General features: G+C 41.5%; 1 protein-coding gene across 1 annotated transcript; it reads left to right on the top strand.

The window, feature by feature from the left end:
* Nucleotides 1-8,699: 8,699 nt before the first annotated feature.
* serpine3 (serpin peptidase inhibitor, clade E (nexin, plasminogen activator inhibitor type 1), member 3) lies at nt 8,700-14,566 on the top strand. The gene is made up of 9 exons (XM_063498758.1): nt 8,700-9,167; nt 9,818-10,146; nt 10,896-11,123; nt 11,622-11,864; nt 12,555-12,753; nt 12,861-12,961; nt 13,050-13,136; nt 13,221-13,304; nt 14,399-14,566. The coding sequence occupies exons 2-9, from the start codon at nt 9,882-9,884 to the stop codon at nt 14,449-14,451; spliced, it is 1,260 nt and encodes a 419-aa protein (XP_063354828.1). The 5' UTR covers nt 8,700-9,167; nt 9,818-9,881; the 3' UTR covers nt 14,452-14,566.
* The last annotated feature ends 54 nt before the right edge of the window (nt 14,567-14,620 follow it).

Below are 14,620 nucleotides of genomic sequence, written 5' to 3'. Positions count from 1 at the left end.
TGTAAGGAAAATGCATTTGTAGGTTGCGCCCATGAAAACTTGCCAGATCTTCTTTGCCAATGCCAAACAGCAGATTCTGTTACCGGCTGTTGTTTGGTGTTGTTTACTGGACTGGATAACTGAAATTTGAAGACGAAAGACAAATTGGCAATTTAATAATTTATTCTTTTAACAAAGAGGGGCCTCGGTAGTATTGCTGTGGGATTGCATCACATTCTTCAACCAGCATTTGTCACAAGTAGGCAAATGTGATTGTGTTGGTCTGGCATGAACATCATGTCCAAGCTGATCCTATAAGCAGGGTTGAGGTCAGGACTGCAGGCAGGTAATTCCATCCTCTCCATTTTTAAATTCTGGAGGTAGTCTCCAATAAACCCTGCTCTATGAGGTGAATGTGATCTTGGAAGATAGAGTTCAGTCCCAGACTGTGGAGATGTGGGACTGTCACTGGTTGCAGAATCTCTGCACTGAGATTTCCTTCAATGATGACAAGGCTCGTTTTCCTAGTGAGGCAGATCCCTCCCCACACTATCGCGTCTCCACCAAAAGCTGTTACTGTGTCGGTGCAGCAATCAGCATGATGTTCTGTGTGTACTGCCGTAGACAGAATCTGCGCAAATTAAAACATAAGGTTTCTCCACATGTTCAGGTTCCAGTGCACATGTTGCAGACACCAGTGCCTGACACTGAAGGGCAGTCACAGGAGGCCTCCTGTAGCCCAATAAGACTGGAGATCAGCTGTGTGCAGTCTGTTCCGGCTTGTCTGGGTAAAAAGCCCTCAGCCATATTATCCTGCAAATCTGTAGAAGACAGTTTACAGTTCCTAAGTGATGACACGGTGAGGAAACTGTCTTCCTGTGGTGTCTTCTTTTTCTTCTTGGGATGCCAATTTCGTGGCCTGTCTCTGACATCCACCATTAGAGATGGTACCAGGTTTCCCATCAAACAATGCTGCAACTTTTGTAGGAAGGGCCATATCCAGATCAGTTAAACATGGTACGCTTGGCGCAGACACCAACTGACCGCTGTAGTAGGGTCCATGCTCACAGGTGCAGCTCATCAGGGATACGATTGTAAGCACCTGGGGTACCAGAACCTCAAAATAAGAATCAACAGCAGAATAAGTTGTTTGGCATTGGCAGAAGAGATTTGGCAAATTTCTCATGTGTTCAAACCAAATACTCAATGTGCTGTTCAACCTTCAAATGCATTTTTCCTTACAGATGTGGCACAGTTTATGGGGAAAGGCTTTCCAGCAGTGTAAGAAGCACTGTTATAATAATAATAATAAAAAAACATTCCCTAAATACAAATTACTTGCAAAAAAATGAAAAAGATATCTTCTTAGTAGAGAATTTTCTTGGAATGCGGAGACTATAATAAAGTATTTCACTACAATGCAGTGCTGCCCCCTTGTGCTGAACTTTGAGGTTAAAGAAGTAATTTGAGTACAAGAGTTTCACTTCTAGTGATTTTCTTTTTATTACTACTTAAGAGTTGTGTCTCGCCTTTGAAGTAATCTCCACATGAATAAATTCAAGTAATCTCTCCACAGCTTTTCCAGGACTCACTGAAACAGTATCTGCATGTGTCAGAGCTGCCTTCACCGAGGTCTGCGTCTCCGGAAAATCTTTAACGACCTCTCATTTCAGCTCAAACTGTGAAACCTGTCTCTCTGCACTGTTTGAGCACTTACGCAGGTGCGAGCCTGCCTGTGTGGTCCACAGTCTGAAGAAGAAAAATCCAACATTAGTGCACATTGGTTGTCATGGCGAAATCTTGCAACTCTGAGGAGGTGATGTAATCATCCACCAATCAACACAGAGATTTGTGTAATATATTACTTCTTCAGGCCAAGTCTGGAAAACAGATCAGTCTGCAAGCTGAGATCCTGAGATCCCAGACAGAGTTTTGTAAAATTTGTTCAACAACTTAGATTAAATGTATAAATTTTTTAAAAGTCTGTGCAAGGAAACTGTTGGACATATTGGGATAAAATGAAATGAATAATAGTTGGACTACAGGGCTTTGCAACATGTAAAAAAAACCAAAAAAACAAAGATCTGAAAATTACTTAAACATAGAGAAGACACAATGTAGAGGCAGGGAAGACAGAAAAAGGAGGATAGTGGATTTTAAAATTGGGTTAGAAATATACATATATATATGTATATATATATATATATATATATATATATATATATATGTAAAAAGAAAACCTGATTATAGGTCTGATTGATTATTGATTACCAAATTCAAATGCTATCACTTGATTTGATGGACGTTATTACTGGTAATCAGCCCTATAGATATGAGTCAGAAGTCCCCAGTTATTATGTATCCATAAGTATATGTATATGTAAGTATAAGTATGTTTAATAAAGCTATTAGCATAAAGGGGAACAGTATAGTTTTCCTTACAGTGTATTGTATAATAACTCTGCATTCATTACTATTTTAAGTATACACTCACTGGCCACTCATTCACACAAATATCCAATTAGCCCATGCTGAAATTAATCATCAGAATGGGGAAGAAGTTATTAAGGTGACTTTGACTGTTGCATGGTTGTTGGTGCCAGATGGGTGATCTAATGGCAGTTTCCCCACACAACCGTCTGTAGAATTTACAGTGAATGGTCCAAAACAGAGAAAATATCCAGTGAGTGGAAGTTTGGTGAAAATACCTGATTGTTGCAGGAGGTCACTGGAGAATAGCCAGACTGCTTTGAGCTCATAGGAAGGCAACAGTAACTCAAATATCCGCTCATTAGAACCAACATATGCAGGTGCCACTCCTGTCTCAATTTCTGCTGTGACATTTGGATGGTGGCATCAGAAATAGGCATAAACAACATGAAAGCATGGATTCATCCTTCTTTATATCAACAGTTTGGGCTGGTTATTTTATTTGCACTCTTTGTACCAACTAGGTGTTGTTGAAACAACACAGCCTTGTGACCTTAGGCGGGTGTGCAAACCCTGACAAATCGATATAAATATAGCAAATTATCTGTGCCTTCCCTAACAAATTCATTTTAATTATGTCCCACTATGACTTTTTAATGTTAACAGATGTCTGACTAGGCTGTGAAGAGATTGTATTAACTGGCAGCAGATGGTGCTATAGTGAAACAGAAATAGGATTTTAAAAGTTACAACTACAGCTGCTTTACAGTTACTTTGTCTGATTCTTAAAAGCTTCACAAATGATGCTTTTGCGTCATTGATGTTTTATTTCTTTGTTGCAGCATGGGATACTTTCTTAAACATTTAGGGTATTTCCAGTTTCCCACATAGTACCTGCTGTTTCCACACCCACTTCCAATTTCTTGTGCTTCAAAGAAAATAAAAAAGTAAAATCGAGATTTTTCCCATAACTCCAGAGCCACACTCATGTCCCCGTGAGGTGATGCTTGCACGGGACACGTCCCCTCACGTCGCCCCTCTCCCAGTGCCAGCACTACTGGCTCTAATCCGCCGTGGCGTACCTGGCAGATCGCTCTGGCGACACCGGCGTTGTTGCGGCCTGGCCCGGCCCCACACACCCGCGTCCCCTTTAATCCTAATGAACTGCCCCAAGGCCCCGGGGCCTGAAGGGAAGTAGGCCACTGGAGGTGAAGCAGAGTGAGTGAGTCTGTCACATCATTTCTACAACTATATATAAGCTGCTTTCTCTCAATCCTTTGTCACCTTCCTTTTATTGTCTTCTTTTTTCTTGTGTTGATTTTAGTTGTAATAGTTCCTCTTCCTTTGCTTTCTACACTGTGACCTCAGATGACCTTTATTTTCCCTGCAAGGGTAAAAGTCACTGGGTGGAGAGAAGACTGCAGTGAAGGACATGAATGGAGAGCCTGGTGATAGCCTCCACTAGCTAGGGATTAAGTTGCTGCTATGTGGAGAAAGGCAGAGATATCACAGAGTTGCACAAATACTCATCAATTAACGGTGCTGCTTTCGTAAGGAAAAAAACTTCATTGAATATTTCTAAGCTCTTGGAAACAAAAAGCTGAATGCATGTGCACATGAAAGGTGTTAGCATGACTGGACAGTTTACTGGCATGGATCGTTACCTGAACAAACCAACCAGATATGTGCCCAGGAAACTAAGGGAGCGTATCTTGCATCATGAATTTTATAATATAATATAATATAATATAATATAATATAATATAATATAATATAATATAATATAATATAATATAATATGTGTGCAAAGGAGTGTCAGGTAGATCTGCAGGAAATGGTGGCTTTAGATAGGAATCAACAGCTTCTCTTCATCTCGAGTATTAACTACATTTTCAGTTAGCATAGCACTACATTTGAGTTCTGCATAAATAGGTGAAAAACAACTACAAAGAGATATAAAGTGACCAAGGAGAAATCGAAAATGATTGCAAAGTGTGTGTTCATGTGTGTCAGTGAAGGAATGATGTGTCAGAAGGCTCTGAATGCTCAGTTTGCAATTTTTTTTCCCACTCTTTGATCTGTATGATGTCAAAGACAGCAGATATCTTTAAGCACTTGGTGACTCTGGGGTAGCTGACTGGGTGTTTTGACGTGGTTGCTGGCCTGCTCCCTTGGGGACTGTGGCCCAGGGTAGATTGGGCCTCTTTGTCGCGCAGTGGGACACCCAGGGCTCAAAGTATAGAAACTTGTTCCCACCACTCAAAAATATATAAATAAATAAACCTAGGCAGAGCTACATAACATTTTTGAGTTGTTATCTCACAATTGTGACATACTAAGCCAAATCTTTTTCTTATGGATGGCAAAAAACCCCAAAAACAACCCAAAAATATTTTCAGTGGAGGAAACAACCTTCCATACAAGATCACCACTTCATTAAAAACCAAGCAAGCAACACCCAATCAAAAGAAAGTTGGCTTAAATAGAGAGCTAACATGGCTAGTTTCAGACAGAGCATGAACTTACGGTTTGCACTTGGGCCCAGTCTATATAAGAACTGCAAGACTTAAATCGGACCATTAAAAGGCAGAAGTGCTTTGCCTTGTAGTATAGTCTTCACTGTAGCCTGGTACAAGCCAGCTGTCATGCAAGGGCACTGCTTCAATGACCAAGTAGCCGCTTACTCAAAGAGCAGTGACGATGACTGTGTTATCAGTGTTTGGTTCCATCTGTCTGTTTGCCCATCAGTCTCTTTGTTAGCAGTCCAGCCTCCACAGTTTTCAAGATATCATTTTCAAACTCTGTGTGATGCTAGATACTAATAAGAGCTCAAGCGGATTTAATTTTGGTGACTTGGGTCAAGGTCAAGATCACACCAAGTGGCAAAATTAATAAAAACTTTGAGAGATCTGTATAACACACTTAAAAAAAAAGCTTATAGAAGCCAATTCTGCTCCAATCATACTGTAAAGCTGCAAAAAACACCATTTTAGTATGTAATGCTTTAAGGTCAAATGACAGAGAAAAAGCTTTAGTTTTCACTGTTTCCCCCAAACTTTAAAGCAGTATGTTAATCATTGTACATCAGTACAAATGAGCCATGAAAACAATCCAGATGTCATTATTGAGGATTTGCTGACATCAGCATAAAACATCAAAGTTTGAATATAACCCTTCGGGGGTTACTCTACAGCGACACTGTAGAGTAAGTTGACCTGCATCTTGAACTCTGAGTGCAGCTGAAGCTCACTTTGTAGCATGTCCAGGGATCAGAAGTAGAGAGTACAAACCAGTATTTCTACTTCACCGATGTGAACTTCTAACATAGTGTTGCACCAAAGGCCCCTTGTCCACCAAGATGAAAGCTGCTGTTAATGGTGGCATCTTTACAAAGAATTGTCTTTGGTCAGTCACTGTGATGTCTCATGTTCTCCAACAAAGTCCTTAAAATTCCAAATTCCTGCCTTTAGAGTCGGAGAGTTGGGTTTTAAAGAATGCGGTGACTCTGGTTAATGAAGCCAAGCCACGGCTTCACTAATTAGTCAAGTCCAGTAATGGCTGGAATCCACTGTTAGTCAAAGCTGCCAAATACCTGATGGCTACCAATCATGCTCTGTCTTCATGGGAAAAATACCCACAATTTATTTTGCTGACTCTCATTTCCCCAATTAAGAGGGACAGTTGAGGGGCAGATCACTCCAGAGCAGACTGATTTTAGGTGAAAAATTCTTGCAATTCTTCATGTTTTGTTTTGGGTTTTTTTTAATCAAAATGCAATAATAATGTCATGGTGAATGTTAGTAATGGAACACATACTGTAAGCATATGTGAACACTACATAGTTAATGTGTAGGTATAAGGATGAGGAAGAAGAATCTGTTTCATAACATAACTACTAAGACTTTTCTCAACAACAGTTGTCTTAAGGTGCTTACATTGTAACCCTACAATATTATGTCTAAACACTTTTTAACACCTCATTCAAAGTCTGTACAAAAACATATAATGTTGTTTCTTGAAGGCTGAGGTGCTGTTATGCATCACATGTTGGAGCAACGGTTCCACATCTCACAGAGCCATACCAATTAAAAAATGCTGACGCAGTAGTGTGACGCTCAAAGCAAAAATGTCTTTTGATCATCGCAACAAAAGGCCAAAGCACTTGTATAACAGAATGGATGTCTTAGTGAGTGTGTCTGTGTGATCTTCAAAAAAACAAGCAGGTGTTTGCAGTAGTCAGCCCCTTACACAAACATTATAACCTCAAGATCGATATGATATGATCAAATCATAGTACTGTGCAAGCTGAGATATTTTTCTAGGAAAATGGGGAAAAGGTGCAGTGATTCTTTTGAAACATGCGCAAACATTCACAGAAATACAGTATATAATATTGGTATACAGTATATACCAATATTTGGTATGAGCACCTTTATTTTCAACACAGCCTTAAGTTTGTTTGGCAAGCTTTCATGAAATTTACTTAAGTAGTGCTCAGGAATTGTTCTCCAGACTTCTTGAAGGACAATCAAAGCTCTTCTTTGGATGTTGGCTGTCTTTTGCTCTGTTCTCTGTCAAGTCAATCCCACAGTGCTTTAATGATGTTGAGCTTCAGGCTCTGGGGAGGCCAATCCATGACTGTTTCAACCATGTTTTATACTTTCTATGCTTCTATGCTAGCGTACACCACTTTATTGATGTAGAAGGTATTTTTGCTTATTCACTCTGTCCTTAAAAACAGAATAATAAAGTAACAGAACTCGAGCACAATCCTCTTTATTGACCTGTACTGCACAGAAAACCAACTCTGCCATGTCCATGTACAGTGTTGGGAAGGTTACTTTTAAAATGTATTCCACTACAGATTACAGAATACATGCCCCAAAATGTATTTTGTAACGTATTCCATTACGTTACTCAATGAGAGTAACGTATTCTGAATACTTTGGATTACTTAATATATTATCATGTTTTTTACAACTACATGAATGTACTATTGCTGTGTGATTTATTACTATTACTGAAGGTCCGCGGCTCCAAACCGTAGTAAAGGGACCTCTGGCTAATATGTCGGGCTCCGTATTGAGCTCGTAGCCGAAAACTAGCTTTACTTTGTTGTCTGGGTCAACTTTGCTAGCTAGAGACAGAGAGAGGCGTTGAAAGGCTGCTCCAACAGGAACGTATTGTTCCGGAGGAAAACACGAACACAGTGTACAGTCGAGTCTTAATAGCTTACTTACAACTGGGCTCGTCAGGCACTCTTCTTGGCTGCAGTGGTTATTATTATATTTACATGCTTCCAGCTCCCGTTTCTGCTCGATGACAACTCGTACTTTTCCACTCGCCTTTTTCTCCCTCCTCGGGCTCACAGACACATAAGGGGTCCATTCTCCCTGCAGCATGGACTACACTGCCCATGAGGCTACATTCTTTAGGGCTATGCCTGTAGCATTCTGCCTATTAGCTTAGCACAACAACAACAACAACAACAACAACAAAAAAGCGCTCTCTCACCCAGGAAACACAGAGAGAGAGAGAGCGTCACCCTGTAACCATGGCAACCGTAACGCTGCCGCCTGGAACAACAGAACAACAGGACAAACAAAACCCAAACAATCCTGACCCGCGACAATATGAAACAGGAAAATACCGCCGTGTAATCCCTTTATTTCAGCAAAGTAACTGTATTCTGAATACCACCTTTTTAAACGGTAACTGTAACGGAATACAGTTACTCATATTTTGTATTTTAAATACGTAACGGCGGTACATGTATTCCGTTACTCCCCAACACTGTCCATGTAGTACAGATAACAGTAATAGTGAGCTGCCTTTGTAGAGACACCTGCCAATGAAAAAGCTTTCACCCCACTGTGACAATCATAATGTACTCTCCTAAAACAGGTATATAAAAACGCTAAACACACAAAAGGTCCTAAACTAATGACTCAGGAAGCTAGGGTGAATCAGAAAGAAACTTACTGCTAACATAAAAGTTTTTGTGTTGTATAAAAAGTAACACTGGTGGGCTTAAAGAGTTACTGCCATGCAGTTTTTGTTACTTTTAGACAGAGGAAGGCTAGCTGTTTATTGTACCAGTTATGCTAAGCTAAGCTAAAGGGCTGCACTAAAGGGCAAATATGAAAGCTACCAATGTTAACTACTAATATAAGAATAACTCAAAGAAATACTTTAATTTCCCAAAATGCTGAACTATTCATAAGCCACATGCTTTAAACAGCCTGTTGTTTCACCTCTAGCTTATTTATGATACATTTTTTAACGGTTTATCCCTCAATGTGTTTGACTTTTATTAGTAGTAACCAATTAGGAGTCTCCACAGTAGCATTTTCAGATGCATGCCTGCCCCTCTGTGCACTCGTGTGTGGGTGTTTTTCCCCTCTCTGCCTGGTTTGGGATTTGCTGGTCGGTGACATACCTCCCTCCGCCTGGCTCCTTATAGCCCCGCGGAGGTAGGAATCCCGGACGAGTGGTACGGACATCGCCGACGGAGACCGCAAACACGGAGCGGAGCGTTCCCCTTTAAACACGGTCTTATGACTACAGACCGCTTCAGACTGAACCAGAGGCTGACAGGCGACAGCAGAAGAGGGGTTACTCTACTAACAGGAAGCCGGGGGACAGTGACTGACGGCAGGGGACAGACAGGACACAGGTCCGCTCCAGAGGCTGAATGGTCGGTGTCCAGTCAGAGAGAACAGCTGGAGTTAAACGGAAACTACCTCACCTGTCCGCAGGTACGACACACAGCTGCACCGATAGTTATCATCGGAAAATTATCATGTTAAATGCATTCAGCCATCCAAAAGTGTACCTTAAAAAATGCAGCACTGACATATTTTACCTTTACCTCTTAGAGAAAGATGCAATTCAACACCTTGATCTCCAAATAAAAGGAATGTCCTAAATTTAAAATCTTACTTTTTATTTGAGAGAAATCTGCAGTATTGATCCTACATTAACTAAACAGGGTTTCGTTATTATTTGTAGTCATGTATTGACATGTGAAAATCATTTTATTGTGGCAGCTTGCCAGAAACAGCTTTTCACTCAGGATAGGACAAATCTGCTTACCCTTATATGGAGAAAGTACTACACTGAGCATCATGAAAAGGTAATATGGCCATTAAAGCTTCCCTTTTTGAGTGGTGCAGGTCTGCTTTGCTGTATGCCAGCTCGTTGTAGGCTCCCACATTTGATAACTGAGTGATCCACAAGCAGGATGCAGGAATCCCAGCGGATCCACTTGTCTGGGATGGATAGAGTGGTTAAAGATGTGTCCCACTCATTCCTATAAAACATAAAACCCTTAAATAGTTGCATGTTGTTTGATTTCATTGATGTATTGGGGTTTTTTATTTTAATTTTATTTTTTTTCATCTTCCAGAATTTTGTGTTTTTGTCCGCGTGTCGCACCCTGTGGACACATCCTCTCGTGCAGCATTGAGGAGATGTGTCGGCTGCCAGTGGCCTCACTCATCATTTGCTTCTGGTTGGTGGAGAGAAGCTACTGCAACAACAGCCTTCAGGACAGCATGAGGGAGCTGCACACCAGGTTCGCCATCAGCCTCTACCAGACTCTCACAGAGACGGAGAACAACTCCAACTTGATCGTGTCGCCAGTTAGCGTCTCCTTGTCTCTCGCGCTCCTGCAGCTTGGCGCCAGGGGCAACACACTTGCTCAGCTGGAGGGAACACTGGGCTACAATGTGAATGGTAGGTTTCTGATATTTCCTCTTTTAACATTTTTAAATATAGGAATGGAAATGTAAGTTTTTATCCAGGTGGCATTAGTGGCTCCTTATGCTGTGTGAAAGAGGCTGAAAGAGGGTGGCCCTCAGTGCTGTTGGTACCAGGTGGTGTGGAGCAGTGCTCCTGCTGCTGTTCGCCCTGCAGAGCATAGTGGTGTCTGGAGCCATAATACCTGCCTCTACACCAACTCTAATCCCATTAACGACTTCTTCAGCTCGGCCTTTGGGTCAAGAGGTTAGGTGTTTAATTTACAAACAAAATGAAAATTACACCTGGTGATTTATCTCCAAGATACCACTTCTTCTTAGTGATGACTTTAGGCTCTAATTTAGCTTCCATCATGAAATAAAAAGGATTTCCACGACACCGAAAGACATGGTCATCAAAGAATCCTGAATTGAAATCACTGGGAGAATTCAAGGCAAAGATAGCTGTAGATATAATCCCCAGAGGTGTGATTCTATACATGCATATCTTTATGCCATTGTAACCACTGCAGTGAAAGTTCATTAAAAGCTTCAATAATAGGTGCACAAATAAGGCGCTCAAGTTGCGAGACGTGATTCCATAAGGGTTTCAATTCAGAGCAAGCACTGAAAAGCAGTGTTTGACTTGTGTATAGATCATTTTAACTAACTAACTAACTAACTCCTCTGGCTGTAGTTGGCAACCGCTGGGTAGAAAAAACATCTTTGTGTCTTCCTTTTCTGCAGATGCCCACGTACAAGACTTCCTGTCGCACTCCCAGGCCAACATGAACAACAACAGCCAGGGGATGTGGCTGCAGCAGACCTGCACATTATTCATCCAGAGCGGTGTCCAGCTCCTGCCTGGGTTCACACAGCTTGCATCAGAGTGGGCCAACACCAGCGTGGTCCGAGCCAACTTCAGCCAGCCCAATCAAACCCACAGCCAACTGGAGCGAGCGGGACAGCAGCAAGGTAACCCAGACAGAGCTCCCACTAACTTTTACTCTTATGCTGACACAGATTAGGGTGGCATGGATCCTGCAGTAAAATAACCATTGATGTGGAGATTTTCAGAGTGCTTTGGTTTAATGCACATCCTGTGCATTCCTGTTTGTGAAAGCATACTTAGATCAAGTCCTCTCACACTGACCACACAACAGCAAACTAAAACTCGACTTCACTGAGATGATGACAATCCTTTTCTGCTGGGCAACGGCTTCCTAATATGTTGGCAATAAAAACATAAGAGAGATATTATTTTAGCTTGTGGCGTTCCTCTGCCCCCTGGTGTTAGAAAATATATTAAAGCAGTTTTAATTCCAATTTTCAAAGAAGAGGTCTCTTTGGAACCCTTATGAGAAAAAACATGAATTTCTAACCCATTTTCAAACATTTCTACAGATTGTGTTATCTGCTACATGGCCTGTAGGCCAGGTGGTCTGTACATTGACCTTCCGTTGTGCGTTTCAGATGAGTCATGGCATCTCCTGGCAGGAAGCGTCAGCGGTGAGCTGTCAGGCTCGGGCGAGGCCCAAGCAGAGGCTCTGTGGTGGGGACACTGGCCACAGGTGGCCCTGGTCAACACAGTGGCCTTCAAGGGCGTCTGGCAGAAGCAGTTCATGTTCACCAACACCCAGAATCTGCCGTTTGTGCTCTCAGATGGGAATGTGATCAAGGTGCCCATGATGTATCAGGCCGCAGAGGTTAGCTTTGGTAAGAGACGATGTTTCACTGACACTTAAAGGCTTCAGATCCCACCCCACTCTCTTATCTACCCACCCTGTTTCCAGGTGCAGATGCATTTAAAAGCTAAACCTTAATGAGGTGCTAATATATCAGTGTTTTGTTTACAACTGGTTCCCATGTGGTCTGCTGATAGAAATTTGAAAAAGTGCTGTTGCTGCTATAATTATAATTGTATCTAAGACAAAACACCACTGCAGTTTGGTGAAACTCATCTTAAAAGTCCCCTCAGGAGTTTACTGATGACCAAACTTCTTTTAACATTTGGAACTCTTAAATTATTTAGGTTGGCATTGCAGTCCCGATCATCATTTGGATTGCTTGTTTCATGCTTTGCCCCTTATCTGTTTTCATGAGAACCTTTTCCATCATGTACTTTAAAGGAAGTGAAGAACTTTGAACCATTTCTTCATCATCAATCATTTGCTATCATTGCACTCGACCCGTCAGATTTGATATTATTAATAAAAGCTTTAGTTAAAAAATAAAAGGGTTTATTTCTATTTATGTGTATGTTTACAATATTATAAGCTTACATAAATACAGGTTTGTAGACCCAGCACAGCAGCCACAAGAAGGAGCTAAACAAAGCATGTAATGACCAAAAGATCTGATGGAAACTGTAAACAAAACACTTGAACTTGTTCACCTCTCTGGCAGGTCAATTCAGGACAGCGTCAGAACAGCGCTACACCGTGTTGCAGCTGCCGTACCTGGGCCGCTCCCTGAGTCTGCAGGTGGTCCTTCCCAGTGAGAGGAAGACTCCGCTGTCCTCCCTCGAGGCCCAGCTCACTGCACGCCAGCTGGCATCCTGGGACGGCGGCCTGCGAAGAACCAAAATGGACATCTTCCTGCCGAGGTGCAGCAGATTACAGACTTTTGTGCTTGAAAACCATCTTTAGGTTTCGATTAAAAAAAACGAGAAATAAAACAGCAAATTACATAGCCTCCGTCTGGTATTTGCAGATTTAAAATGCAGAACAAATTCAACCTGAGGTCGGTGCTCCCTGCTCTGGGCGTCAGTGATGCCTTTAACCCGACAGCAGCTGACTTCACTGGAATATCAGGTCAGCTTGTATGTTCAAAATACCTGTTTCAAAAGCTTTTTTGCATGTTTCATGCAAACGATTGCTCAATATTTTTTACTTCCTGCAGCGGAGGAGGGTCTTTATGTGTCTGATGCCTTCCATGAAGTAAGAATAGAAGTCACAGAGGATGGAACAAAGGCAGCTGCTGCTACCGGTGAGTAATGTCTGTTACAATAGTGGAACAGGAATGAGTGCTTATCATATAAGGTTGTTAAAAATGCACTCTTTACTCACACAGCTATGGTGCTACTCAAAAGATCCCGCGCTCCTGTTTTTAAGGCGGACCGACCCTTCTTATTTCTGCTTCGACACATTAAAACAGGTATTTATCCTTTTTTTTTTGCACATTTGAGCAAAACACAAAAAACTGGCACAGTATTGCAAATCAGATTTGTACTGTCTGACGTAATCTCCAAGAAAAGCACTATTTACTTATGCTTGAGTAACGTTTTCTTATACACAAGTATGGTTGATGAAACACAAGCCTTCCACTGGGGCCAGAACCTGGAGACTGTGGTTGGCTTTGCAGTGGGAAAATTGCAGATAATATATTAATCATAAAGAAGTAAAATACTTCTGTGTATAGGTGGAGGCAGCTGAAATCACCCTGTTTTTTAGATATCTATTTGTCTGAAACACCATAGTTGTAAATGGACTGATACTTTTATAGCTCTTTTCTACAGTAACTGCACTCAAAGTGCTCTTTACTTCAAGCCTCATTCACCCAGTCGTACAAGCACTTCTTTCTATACCAGCTGGGGAATTGATCCGTGACCTTCCAATTGGTAGACTAGCGCATGAAGCACAACTGCTCGCAAAGCTTGCAGCACCTGGTATTCCCAGTTATTCTCCAGTCTAAGTACGAACCCTGCTTAGCTTCTGAGATCTAACAAAATTGGGCTGGTATGACTGTAAGCTATATCAACTCGTGCTTATTTACAGTACGCATATTGTGGATTTTGCATTAGTTCAGGATGCAGTGGCGTTACTCCAGCCCCCTTGAGATCAGACTGGAACATGTAGCCGAAGTGAATTCAAGAGTTTGACATGAAGCGTCAAGGGACGAAAAGACCAATCACTGGGTTGGTGGCAGCAGTTACTTTGTGACATGATCACATGAACTGAGTGTCATGAATATGGATAAAGATATGAAATTACAGCAATAGTTTTTGCAAGGTACCTCTGTTTATCTGAGGCCAGTCTTGCTCTCTGCATGATTTTCCATACAATCGTGAAGGATTTGAATATATTTGATATGGCCACCTCTAGTGGTGATTCAAAAAACACACTAAGTTGATCTACAAAGACTGCATCAGTGCAATTTCTCCCTACATCTCTTTAATTATAATTATTATTGCTTAACTAGCATTCCACATGATCCTTTAATGCAAAATATTTCTTTGCTTTCCAATTCAGGATCCATCCTCTTCATGGGCCGAGTAATGAACCCAGCAGAGCAAGCATCCTGAAACCGTCCAACCTAAACGCCACTCACATTCACCTCTACAGCAGCCCATTTCACTACTGGTATTTATTTGTGGACCAAATGGAGGCTCCACAGACACGTCAGGAAGAGGGACATTATTTTTGTACATATTTGTAAATAAAATTTTAATATGTTTTTACACTTTCTGTGTT

Source organism: Pelmatolapia mariae, linkage group LG16_19, assembly GCF_036321145.2.
Source record: "Pelmatolapia mariae isolate MD_Pm_ZW linkage group LG16_19, Pm_UMD_F_2, whole genome shotgun sequence".
NCBI lineage: Eukaryota > Metazoa > Chordata > Actinopteri > Cichliformes > Cichlidae > Pelmatolapia > Pelmatolapia mariae.
The sequence above is the reverse complement of the archived record's forward strand: the minus strand, read 5'-3'. Positions and strand labels throughout refer to the sequence as shown.

Bases quoted from the DNA above. Each gene is read 5' to 3' on its own strand.
- serpine3 (XM_063498758.1), top strand. From the start codon at position 9,882: ATGTGTCGGCTGCCAGTGGCCTCACTCATCATTTGCTTCTGGTTGGTG. The intron at 12,754-12,860 runs GTGCAGCAGATT...TGGTATTTGCAG, and splicing joins ATGGACATCTTCCTGCCGAG to ATTTAAAATGCAGAACAAAT. The intron at 12,962-13,049 runs GTCAGCTTGTAT...TACTTCCTGCAG, and splicing joins TGACTTCACTGGAATATCAG to CGGAGGAGGGTCTTTATGTG.